The sequence below is a fragment of the Pleurodeles waltl genome, chromosome 1_1 (genome assembly GCF_031143425.1).
Source record: "Pleurodeles waltl isolate 20211129_DDA chromosome 1_1, aPleWal1.hap1.20221129, whole genome shotgun sequence".
Taxonomy (NCBI): Eukaryota; Metazoa; Chordata; class Amphibia; order Caudata; family Salamandridae; genus Pleurodeles; species Pleurodeles waltl.
This window is the reverse complement of record NC_090436.1, coordinates 445,225,085-445,238,460: the sequence shown is the minus strand read 5'-3', so window position 1 is coordinate 445,238,460 and position 13,376 is coordinate 445,225,085. Positions and strand designations below refer to the sequence as shown.

The following is a 13,376-nucleotide window of genomic DNA, read 5'->3' as shown; positions in this document are numbered from 1 at the left end:
TCCCCTTACTAGAGTGAGGGTCCCTGCTTAGCCAGAGTGCAAACTGACTGCCAACCAGAGACCCCATTTCTAACACAGTGGTTACCAAGTACATGGAAAATCAATGTCAAGAAAATATCTTTCTGACCTTATCAAGTGGCCCTTTTCTCACCCCTGCTACTACTGGTGTTCCTCTCAGTGCTTTGCCAACCTGTGCCTAGAAGAATATATGTGTGTTTGTTTATATGGGTACGCGCCTCAAGGACTACATCTCAAAATCAATCCTAGACAGTAACAGTAAAGACTCTATGGGCAGGAGATGTTTTAAACAGGAGAACTGTTGTTTCACAAACTGTGGCAAACCAGGACCAGTCACTGCTTCTACTTATGTAACCCAAATGTGTTTTTGTGACTGAAGTCTTTTTTGTATAAGACAACAATCAGGCAGGATCCAAGCCAAGCTTGCAGGGTAACCCCTGTGTAAATAAGGCCCATATAAATTATTTTTACGTAATCTATTAAATGTGGGTATCAAGAAACTCTGACATGGTTCTGGACCTACCTTGGATTCCCAAAAAAACATATTTTTCAGAGCTCGAACAAATGCCAATGAACCAGCCATGTAGGAGCCTCACTGGGCACCACTGGTCTAGAAGAAAAAACACTCTATCGTCCACACCCAGGCTTCCTGCTTCACTTGGAATGGGGCAGGTGGCAAGGTCAAGACTTCAAATTTTGAGTAGCCACCCCAACAGAGATTATTCTGACTTCAAAACCACCAGCTAGTGCACAAATGTATGCACCGAAAAGGCACTGCCAAGGCCCAGGAGTTTCAGGTACACATATCTGTTCTACAGAGTCTAGTCCTGAGCCAAGGGCTGTCATAAGACTATTTCCATTTAAAACACTGACCCAAGGTCACAGATGTTGCCCCTCTGGAACCTACCCTGTCGGCCCTTCTACCACTAAAGAAAGAGTTGCATCTCTAGGGCATCACAGCCAGTTTGAAGGAATGAAGCAAAAACACTCAAAAGATGGTGGCCTTGTGTCCTCTCTCCTGCAGTTACAGGCCTGGGAGGGTTGCTGTGGCACATGGAATACATCCACCACACTCCAAACAAAACACATAGTTAAAATACATTGTCATTTACATCACCAATAGCTCTAACTCCTACAAATGTGAGACCTATTGTATTGCAAATGCTTGGTTTCTTTTGTTGAACACGCTACAGTCCATAGGTCATGGACAAATCCCTCCTCCCTGCAGGTCTTCTAATCTAGACAATATGTTAGAACTCTAGTCTAAGATGTTGGTCTGCCAAAGCTATGCATTTTACGTCAAGGTCTAGCCAGCGAGGGCATGGCATTTCTGGTTGTTCTAGAACGTAAGAAGGAAACACTGCGCCCGTCTCTGCAGTCTTGGGGCGCTGCCTGTGAGCAAATGGTCAAGACAGAGTGGAGTAAGAGAATAGCTAATCTCACTGGCACATTTCTGTTTATTCCTGCCGCTGTCCTACACTGAAACACATTGAGTCATTGTCGATGAATCCACGGTACAGCTGTTAGAGTCCATTACCTGACTTATATCGCTGGTCCATGCAGCTTTTTCCTGCCGAGAGGGGGCCACGAGCACCACAGTGAACGGAGGCACGTCAGCAGCTTCTACCACAATCTTAAAATCCAGATGTCCAAACACGTGCACAGTACCTTTTGCTAAAAACAATTTAAAAAAAACACACAATCAAATTCTGAAAAGATCCGTCATCAGCATAAGTGTTACAATACTGGCAATTGTCAGGTGGTCCAGGCAATCACGCTGCGGTATCCCTGATTCTGTAACTACTTAAACTCAGTTTGGAAATTTACAGGGTAATGATCTTTGCAGTCTGAAGTGACTGCCCCCCACCAGTTGATTAATGAAAAATACTGATGGGTTTTGCCTTAAAGAGATTCTTTTTGTACCTTCACAGCTGGAACAGTAGCAACTTGGCGCAGTTGTTAAGCTGCAGAAAAAAATCAGTTTTCCTAGGCCATCGTGAGATACTGACTATTGTATTCTTTCAAGTTAATAAGAGTGATGATAACTCACAATCTCCTATTGGTGAATTATCTGCTCGTAATTTCATATCGGGTTGACGAAATTACAATTTATATATGTTAGCCTGACTCTCGCATGTAAAAATTTGCAAATCACGCACACTTTGTGTTATAGCTGTAATTAACATTGAGTGAGCTACGACGTCCGCATGTTTAGGCGTTATAGATTGAGGAAGTTCTGCAAAGTATGTATATTTTTTGCATTCATAAGCAGGGGTCCCTAGGAGTGTGACAGGGTCATGCACAGGTAAATTCAATTCACGCTCGTGTGGATACTCACGCCAATGTGCACTGCAGTCCCGGGGGTACTCCTGAATGACCTAGGCATTAATGCTACAGTAAAGAGTGGACACCGCTTTTAACCAGACTTTTTCAGATGATGTGGGTCAAGGAAGAAAGGACATTAAAAAACCCAACTCAGCTCATTCTCTCTAAGTTTTATTATTTAACCCTTTGCACACAATGTATTTAGGCACTATGCAACGCCATACAAATAGGCAAAATCGGTATAAGGTAGCAAAGCCCTATAAATCTTAACTTCCAGATGTGTGAATCAGGTAAATAAGTATAAACTTCTGCAGCACTTGGGCATGCAGCTGCACGTCCTCTGCTTTATTACTTTTTTGTAAATTTGGCCCAAGCTAATGTTATATTTAATGTTTTGCACCTGCTCTATTGCGTGGCAAGTCATATGGAAGCTACTAAGCCTAGACTTCTTACTGCTATCAACTGGTCAGACACCTAAAGTAATCTCTGCACAAAATGTGGGTAATTAACCTGGATTTGTGCAACGTGTGTGGTCTGAGATCTGTGTCCACGGCTCCTCCTTAAGACTGTTCCTAAACACCCTGCAATTACAATAAAATATATATACCCACAAGTCCATGAATGTGCAAGACCAGGCTGGGATCTAAACCTCTAACCCACTGACACTTTTTACTGTCAGCATTACTACTCACCGGCGCAGCGATTGTGCCATGGGCCCTGGTGCAAGCAGGCAAAATATGTCCCCACCCACTGGTTTCAGAGTAAAACACAGCTACATTTGGGGGGCCTCGGGTACCTGTGGACCCTGGTGTCACTGCACCTGCTGAACTATTGATAGCTACGCCCCTGATAGCCACCCAGATCTCATAACCAACACCAAAGTGGGATAAGATCAGGACAAAAAACATAGGATAAAATAAATACATTTTATACAAGATCAATTGTAACAATGTTTCTGCCCTCCCAGTGTGTATTTTCTTAATCATTTGGGCTATATTTAAACTTCTTTGTGGGATACAACATTGATGTTTGCTTTAATTTATTGATTTCTCCTAGGTATTTCTCTATATAAAGACACTGCCATAATCCAATGTATTAGAACGGACTAAAATTAAGAACAAGAGGAAATTTAGTTTATATTGCTTTATGTAGAGTTTGGAGCATGGGATGCTCCATCAATACATGGTGGATGTCCTGTCCCCCATATTACAAAAGCTCTAACTCATTATATCTTTCTTCAAAATCAAACGAAGCATCAGGAGCTGCGACTTAAAACGTTGGTTTTATGCCCAATATGCATGTGATGAAAAGGCACTTGGTCGAGCTGAAAATAGAGAGTTTTAACTTAATTCGTAAATTGTGAAGATCAGGCAATGGAGCTAGCAGCACTCAGTGCAAATGACAGAAGACGATACCGGACCGAAGATGATGCATCAGTGCATCGCTTATTGTATTCTTTGTTTGATGCCTAAATAATGTTTTCCAAGAAAGTCAAAAGAGAAAAAATATTTACTTCACTGAATACATGCACCACGCCTCAATCCAGTCAAGGGAGAATTCAAATATGTCCCTAGAAGTGCGGCCTGAAATCTATTGCAACACTCCCAGTGGTAACATTCCTGTTCTTTGATTGCAATGTTGTAAATATCTACAACTTGGTTTAAGGAATCTGTGGGCCGATGTATCATTCCCGTTCGCAAACCAGGGGTGTGCAATTTGCTTGTGGACCGGTTTGCTAATGAGAGTGCAATTTGCAATGAGATCTACCTGCAAATATCTACTCGGGGGAAGGGGGGGAGCGGGGTGCAAAACAGCTTGCGTAGCAAATAATATTTAGCCAGCTCACAATTTCTGACCCCTGTGAAGGCTGCCGAGGCTTGGAGGTTTGCAAGTGACAGCAGACCTCCATCCCTGCATTTGCTTTCCCAATCAGATTTTTTTTTTTGAATGCAACCTGTGTCCATTAAATGTACAGGTGCTGCTTAAAATCATGTTTACCACGTGGGGAGACGTCTGGCAGAGCAGGCAGTAGTCCTCTGGACCACTGCACGATTTCACCGAGGCCACTGACATGAGTCACAAAGGTCAAGATGTCCAAAGGGGACACCTTACCCTTTACAAATGAGTAACCACCCAATTGTGCGGGTCAGAAAATCATCAGTGGTTTGCGACTGCAGTTGCAGTCACTAACCATTGAGGCATTCCTTTCTAAGTTTCAAATACGAGAGGGACACGCCTTTCATGCCCAGTGCCCCAGATTTAGTAAGGATTGCAAAAGCCCTTTTACGAGTTGGGAAGAATTTTCCAACTCATGAAGGGTTTTTGTACATTAGAAAAATCCCTTTAGTGGTTGCAAACCTCGTGATTTTGTGAATAGCAGGGTTTGCAAGCATACAAGGTTTTTGTACATGGGACTCTCCAAAACCTCGTAATTTCCCCCACTCCTTATGCCACTCCATACCATACTCATTAGTTCGAACTCTAATAAAATGAAGGAGTTCAAAAGGTTGGCATCAAAAATCAAGGCGTTGAATACAATGTTGACGTCTTAGACAACCGTTTGTGCCAATGTTACAAGTATAGTTAAGCTGTCTCTTACAAAACATGCCATGTATGGGAAGGTTTTATGCATTCTATTACTCTCTTCATAGGCCTTGATGGTTGGCACATAGAACTTCACTAAAACTGCTTTGAAGAGGTAGTATCCTTCTGTCTGAACATTTCCCAGCACTGAAATTGAACCCTATGATTTACAGTAATAATAGTTTTTTTTAATAAGGTATACAAGAAGTAGAGAATTGTATTAAGAACAGTATTAATGTGAACAAGCAAGCAAAGTACGAAATAGAACCAAGGCTTTTTTTGATGAATGTGTGTTGGACCTGGCATACTTGCCATGGTTTCCTCTGACTTTTTGGCGTCAAGCCTCCTTTTTTGCTGGCCTTAGCCACTTTACCCCTTCTAACCAGAGATAAAGTGCTTGTGCTTTTTTTCCTAAACATGACGACACTGGGTTAAACCCAATCAGCATATTTAATTGACTTATACGTCCCTCATAACGTACACTCCATGTGCCCAGAGCCTGTAAATCAAGTTATACTCTTTGGCCTGCAGCACAGATTATGACACCCACTTCCGGCCTCTAAACATTTCTCAGGCCTGCCACTGCAGAGCCTGTGTGTACCATTTTAAACTGCGATTTCAACCTTGCAAAGTAAAGCTTTAGCCAGGCCTAAGTCTTCCTTTTTAATACATATGTCACCCCTAAGGTAGGCCTTAGGCCGCCCTAAGGATAGGGTGCAGTGTTTTTAAAACTTTGGACGTGTATTTTTAAGCGTTACATGTCCTGGTAGTAAAAAACTCTTAGATTTGTTTTACACTTCTGCAAGGCCTATCTCTCCCATAAGATAACTTTGGAGTTGCCTTTTTACAATTTATTAGCGTAACTTTCAAATGGGAAGAGACCATTCTTTCAAGTTTGGGTCTCTGGAATCACAATTTGAAATCCAAACCGATTGTGAAGTTGGATTATAAATTCCAATTCTGAAAATGTCACTTTTAGAAAGTTGGCATTTTCTTACTTTAGCCATTTAGTGACTGCTGCCTGTCTCCGATCACATGTCTGGGGTGGGTGACAGCCGGGCTTTGTGTATACCCCCTGGGCAGCCACACACAATGAAAATTAAATCTGAATTAATGGGCCATCCTGGCAAGATGGGAGAGAGAAGTTGGATCCAGCCTCACTTACACCTGAATAGGATGTGTCCTGTCCCCACACAAAGGGCTGCACAGTGGCGGCTCCTCCTAAGTGGGCGCTGGGGCTCTGCCCCCTTTATATTTCCACTAAATGCTTTTTAATTTTGTTTGTAACTGTTCAAAAAATAAATGTAAACTGAGGGCAGCTCTTCAACAGCACTTATCTCAGTCGCACTCTCCTCATGTAATCCTTATCAGATGTTGCAGCTATCAGCAGGCTGCGCAGCCTGCCGTCAATCACAATTTGCCGGGTTTACGAGCTCACAGCCCTGAGGCCTGTGACGTCATCAGCTCGGCAAAATCAATGTCCCCGAGTCTAAGCTCCACCTTCTGATTATGTGGGTGTAAAGTTAGCCTCCGGGCGCTTGAGGGTGAAGCCTTGTAGCACCACAGGCTACATGTCAATCAGGGACTGGAGCCAAGCCACCCCACCCTTTCACCAATCGTCACAGGGTGGGGTGGGATCAAGCCTCTCTGACCCCCACCTCGCCCTGTGACGAGTTGTGAGAGGGTGGGATTAGAGGCTGCAGGCGCAACGAAGGCACCGGAGTTTGCTAAAGAGTTTTTAATATACGATGCCGCTGCGCTCGTTCCTGCTTCCTGCACTGGCCCTCTAGTGCAGTGATTCCCAAACTGTGCGCCGCCACGTTGTTTTCTTCTGTGTGAAGGAGGTGGATAGAATTTCTCTCAAGTAATGAATCATCACTAACATATACGCAGCTGGCCATATGGTTTCACTTGGTACTGGACGGATGAGCACTGAGCTGCACTATGCACCGCGAAGAGGGCCTGTCTATTATAAACTTCAGCTTTAATCTTCTAGAAACTTTGACCTGTAAGTTAATTTTGTATTTTCAGTTAGTATGTATTCTTATCAGATTGCTTGCTTCCTATGCTACAAAAGACGCACGTGTGTCTGAGCAGCAAACATCAATTAAGACTCAAACATAAAAATGAAAATTAAATACATTAACAAGGGAATATAAAGGGTACGTTAAAAGTGATTATTGCAAAATATATCCTCTATATTGTCTAAAATGCACTTTGTAGATCTGAACTTTTGTAAACTTTATGATTCCTGTTTTCTATTTGTTTGTTAAGGTGATTAATGTTTTTTAAAGAGGTGAAAAGGGTCCTGTAATTAATATTGCAGATGCTTTGTGCTGAAGTCGTTTTAGTGTCCACCAAGGAGGAAGTCCATGTCCTTTCCTGAGAAATATATATCATGAACGAGTGAGCGAATTTGCAGCCCTGGCAGCTACATTGTCTGATCTACATGTCCTGTGTCAAATCTTTTTGTGGATAAGGATTACCTGTAAACATATTTATGATAGATGACATTTATTTACTAAGAAAGTGTGGACTAAAATGAAACAAACATTAGGGAATTCTACCAATTTGTTTTCCATCATTATACATGCAGGAAAACTCCTCCTGTGATAATGTTGTGAAATAAAAACAGCACTGTAGTTTGAACCATGCTTGCCCTCAAACAATGCTGCCTACATTTCCAAAATGAAGACAATATTTTTGAAGAAGGATACCTGATACAACAATCAAGAATGTATTGTACTTGTGGGAATACAAAACATGAACATAGTTTACGTTTTGAGTGCTTTTATGTTATTGAATTAAAAGACCTCAGCTTTTTAAACATTACATTACTTTGCTTTGATAAACGAGGTAGGTTACTGTATCTGAGACCCGTTCCACAATTGAAGATGAATATAAAGGTAATTAAGTGCCTTGTGTTTGTATGAAATCTAATGCATAATTAATAAACATTGCTTAGGCTGAGGCCGTAGTTCCCAAACTGAGCGCCGCAGCACCCCAGTGCCCCTGGCTGGTTTTGGTTGCGTATGTCCAGCTCCGGGATGAGCGTGCATGAACATCAAGCAGATGCACTGTATGACCTGACGGCACACACATATGTGACAAGGGAGAGAAGACATATCCTTGCATTGCACACACTATTCTTCATACCTTCATCTCAATTGTTTTCCGGGATTAAATGGGAAGTACTACAGAGGCCAGGCTTACAATCCCCACCACCACTGTCCCCTCCGCTGCCAAAACAGGTAATGTAATGGGGAGCCGCACGCAATGGTCCAGGGAGCCACGAGTCAAAAAAGATTGGGAACTACTGCTCTAGTGCATCGCTGTGCTGGAGAGGGAGACTTCAGGGAGTGTGACTCGAGTTTGCCTCAGGTACAAGAAAATAGTTTGGCAAACCAGACGGACTCTCTGCTTGGCCCAATACGTATAGGCACGTGGGGTGCATGTAGGGGGGATGTGCCTAAAGTTTATTTGCCCGTCACCTTAAAGTAACTGCACATAATAAACATGCCTTAGACGAAAAAGAAATGCATGTGTCTTTATCACGCGTACTAGTTTACCTCACACTCTCCTGGCTTACAAACAGGTTTAGTCATCTTACTTCCCAGGCACCCTCACATTGTTCTCAAGTCTGCTCCCCAGTGAGTGTCTCCCGACTGCAGGCCTGCACTCCTTCACATCCACATAGTTAAACACCAGTGGCACTGGACCCCACCAAACCTTCCTGTCCCAGCAGGAGATCGAGGGCTCCGAGAATATAGGAGGGGCATAGGGAGGGTTGCAAGGATTGGGCTCAGCAGAGCGGACATCAGGGCCGGGCATAGGGCATGAAAGGTGAAGAGAAAGTGCGAAATGGAGAAGGACCGCTCCCAAGCTAGAGAGGCAGCAAGCTGGAAAAGCGGGAAATGCAGGAAGCCTACCTGTAGGGTATTCCTGGGTGTCTGGAAACATGGAGAATTGCCTGATAATTCCATGTTATTGGAAATGTAAAGTTTCCACTGCTGGATATTTGCAAACCGTTTTCACATGAAGTGTACGACGACTACACCAGCCAGGATGCATTATGTTTCAGAACGCTTTACTGGCATAAAAAGACAGACACGAACGACAAAGTAAACACAGTACCTAATATGCTTTACAGACTACACTTTTAGGGCCTGATTCTAACTTTGGAGGACGGTGTTAAACCGTCCCAAAAGTGGCGGATATACCACCTACAGTATTACGAGTTCCATAGGATATAATGGACTCGTAATACGGTAGGTGGTATATCCGCCACTTTTGGGACAGTTTAACACCGTCCTCCAAAGTTAGAATCAGGCCCTTAGTGTGTTATTTATTCTTATTGTTGTCTGTTGACAGTGTGGTTTTGATATCACCATTATTTTGTCTTTGTGCGACTGATGGTTGTCTGGTCTTTGCTGGTGCCTGTCACTGTGGCCGATGTTTTCAGCGCGCAGCACTCCTTACAGGTTGTTTCTTTGCAACTACTATTGTACTTTTAATTTCTCCTCAGGCGACAGCACAGACTTACTACATAAACATAGTTTCTTTGCTCTTGCACACATTTGTGTGCTTCAAGCTGGATTTATTTTTCTGGAAGTGGGAATTCCTGTCTGTTTGAGCTTCAGATGACATTTATATGAGCAGTGTGGGGGTGAAGAAGAGTGTGGATGATAAGAATGTGGCTGTCATAATGTGGTTTTAGATTACTGTTTCTGTATTTTTTTGAGTAATGGCGGTTCTGGGTGCTTGTATCTGAGATACGGAGGTTACGTGTGAAAGAAGGGGGAGCTGTGAGTGACTCAGTCGTGTATGTTTGTAAGAGGGCTGTTGGCGTGTTTGGTGACTCTTGGCAGGTGTGTTTGTGATGACATGGGCATGCTGGCCTGAGTGAGGGAGTGATCCCAGTGTGCTTAAAACTCAGTTTTTTATGTGTGTGACTATTTTGTGTCGTGTCTGTTTAGTGTATTCGTTAGAGGTTTTATGTTCAACCTATCTGTGATGATTGTGCTTTTGGGAGTTTGAGTTGTGCTGATTTATGTTTAATCTGTGTGTCTGTGTTGCATGTGTTTGCAGTATGCCTCACTGATAGATCGAGGTAATGCCTGCAGTGTGCATCCATAAATTGCAACATCGCGCTCTCTCCCCTGGGGAGATTTGGAACAGTAAACCCTAATTGTACATTTACTTGCTGCAGAGGAAGATGTTAGCAAAAACACAGGTCACACGTGTACCTAAATATATTTTGCTTCTAAACAAAAGTGATAAGGGGAACACATGCTTCAAGCGTAATCATCTGAGATCCCTCTAGGCAGGGTTCAATTCCGTTGTTTATTAGGTTGTTTAAATCATTACAGAAGGTAACTAACAAATTACTGAGCAAGTGTATACCCACCTCCAAATGCCAGCCATGTGCTCATTTTTTCCTTTTTAATTCCAAACTCAGTCCAGACCGGTAAGGTCTTGCAGGCAACACAATGACACATAGGTAATACAGATTGTTCTGTTATCAATACAGTCACTATCTGCCCCTTGCACAGAGAGCTGTCAGGGCTATGATAAAGCTGAGCTCAGGTAGTTCCTGTGCTACCACAGCAGGGTAGTTTGCATCCTGGGGTACCCACAACAGAGATACAGAGAGGTGCAAACTTTTATAACCTGCCTATGAACAGCCACACTTAAGTGAAAAGGAAAGAGCCAAAAGAATTGCCTCAAGTAAAGGATACTTCTCACAGTGAACAGCAGACTGCAGTCCCAAAATGTACTTCCCCAGCCCCATCCAAACCATCTTCTAAGTGTCTGCCTCCGGAAAACTTGCTAGCAGCCCCTCTCCGCAAAAGGACCTAATCGAATTTCTAAAGGTGCCTGTCTACTCTCTCCGGCTTCCTGTCTAGATCTCCTTCCTCATGCCTCAGGAATGTCAGAAACACATTTCCACCTTCTGCGAAAGCAACCTCATCCCCAGCTTACGCACATGGACAGGCCATGGACTTTCAAAATAGAACCCACAGGGCTCCATTACTCTCTTTCACTTATACTTATCCATCTACCACACTGATAACATGCAGAAAAAAAGCATCACATACACTTGGGACGTTAGCACTGGGTATCTTCTTTAGCTTGTCCTCTTCTGATTATTAAAACTAATGATTTTAGTCTGCACCAATGATACTAAGTTTGTGTGAAATTTCATTTATGTGGTATAATATCGAGAATTTCACATTACACTTATGTGAAATTGCCAAAATTAAACCATTACGCCATGTTGCGTAATTATGCTGCATTTGCAGCAGAATTATAGAGCGAGAACAACACAGAACAATGAGAATGCAACCTACTGTTGATGCAGCACTTGTGTTTTGGTGCTTTTTTTTTGCATGAAATGTGTCATTGCATCGCAACTGGATGGTGATGCATGTACTAAATGCTTCATTTGTATTTTATGCAGTTCTGCATATTTTCACATCGTTTTCCCATAATTGTGCCTAACTATATAAAAGCAAATTTCACGAATTTTACTCACCCCTAATTGTTACTAGCCCAGTCCTGTCAAGTCACCATGTTTCCCTAAACGTCTTGCCCTCTTGCATTACAGAGGCTGCAGGCTGCACATGCATCTTTAGGCTTTCCTTACCCTGAAAGCCTGTTTGCTCACTAATGGAAAAATGATGGTTCATTTTACGCCCCACCACTTTCAAATTTCACCTGCCGCCACTGGGGCTGCATATCCCCCTGTAGTGTACCTGTAGCCAGGGCAAGAGAGGAGGACCTCTGTGTACTTCAAAGTCAAGTCTTTGAAGTCTCCTCCACTCCAAAGGCACTACTGGTTATAAATATTTGACCTCAGACACAACCACTTCAGTACCAGGACTCTGCCAGGAAGAAGGGTTGCTGTGCTGTTGAAGAACTGACACTCTCCTGGACTGCTACTCTGCTGGACTCTTGATTTGCTGTGCTGACCTGCTGCCCTTTTGCCTGGGAGTGAGAAGGACTGGAATTGCATCTCTCCAACCCAGAACCCAGAGTTACTCCAAGAGCTCATTGGCTGGCCTCCGGATATGAAGTCTCAGGGACAAAAAAGACTTCCAACCAACCTGCTCCTGTACCTGGACTCTGCCATCTGTGAGTCTACCCTGCCAAGTGGTGCCACCCCAGTCCTGGACCCTTGGAAGTGGGCCTAAAGTGCTTCTCAGCAGGACCAATGCATTTTCTCTGCAGATCGGTGTATCCCCAAGCAGAACCAAAGCATCTCCTCGGCTGAGCGGCGCATCCTGAAGCAGAACCAACGCATTGCCGTTGCTGCATGTATTGGACCCAGAGCAGAAGACTTGCTCTGCTGCCGCATCCTGAATGTTTGGTTTGGACGCATCGCCTTCGGGACCACTGCTGCGTGCTGCGTCTCCAGAACATTTCCTCGCATCCCTTGTCAACAGCAGTCTTGACGGCGATGCCAAAGCTCTGCATCGCAGTTTCACTGCTCACTGGAACCAATGCATCACCTTGGCTGCACATTCCATCCTCGACGCCGGCCTCCACATCACAAACCCCATTGATGGGATCCTCAATGCAGATACAACTGGACCTCACACCGTAGCCTCGCTGCATCCTGGACCCAGTGCATCTCATCAGCTGTGCGACACATCTTTGATTCCGATCCACTCAGCGTTCCGCATCTAGGATTTAAGGTACTTTGTTCAGCATGCCAGTACCCGGACAGCTCCCCATCGGGGGTCTGCTGGCAATCCTGAGTTTCTCCCAGTCCGGCACAAGGAGATATTCCCGGTTGGCGCTTTTTAAATTTAAGCACTATACCACAGTTTATTCTTTGAAAATTAATAACTCAAGTTCTACTGATTGGATTTCTGTGATTTTGGTCCTGTTTTATTTAATACATTTTGATCTATTCTTCTAACCTGTCATGGACTCTTTTAGTGTGGTGTTTTCACTATTTTTTCTGTTTGAAGTATTGCACAAATACTTTACATGTTGCCTTCAAGTTAAACCTAACTGCTCTGTGTCAAGCTGACAAAGGGCAAGCACAGGTTACTTTAGGGTTTGTTTGTGCCTTATCCTGTCAAGGACTGTGGTTTCTGCTTGATCAGGGCTCACACCACAGTCAATCAAAAATCCAATTTCTCACACTGCGCACGGCTGTAATAGAACAGAAAACCCTTAAGGAAACTCTAAAAGGGCCCGGAGAAACAGTATTGTAATTTTAATGTAATTTTAAAGTTTGTAAATGAGAGATGAATACATTTTACTACGAGGAGACAGACTCTACACCCTTAAGAACAAAGCAAAAATACTAAGAGCATGCAATAAAGATTGGAAACACCCTGGCTTTTAGGTTAAAATAACAAGGAAATTGGATGATTAAACCAGCCTCCCTCCTTTGGAGGTACGGAAAACGAGTACCATGAATAGTGCGAGAGTGATAT

General features: G+C 43.4%; 1 protein-coding gene across 1 annotated transcript in view; it reads right to left on the bottom strand.

Moving 5' to 3' along the window:
* Positions 1-13,376, bottom strand: part of RASGRF2 (Ras protein specific guanine nucleotide releasing factor 2) — a 1,901,930-nt gene that overhangs the window by 924,127 nt on the left and 964,427 nt on the right. The window contains exon 12 of the mRNA XM_069224559.1: positions 1,556-1,692. Within this exon, the coding sequence (XP_069080660.1) occupies positions 1,556-1,692 (137 nt within the window). The remainder of the gene's footprint in view (positions 1-1,555; positions 1,693-13,376) is intronic.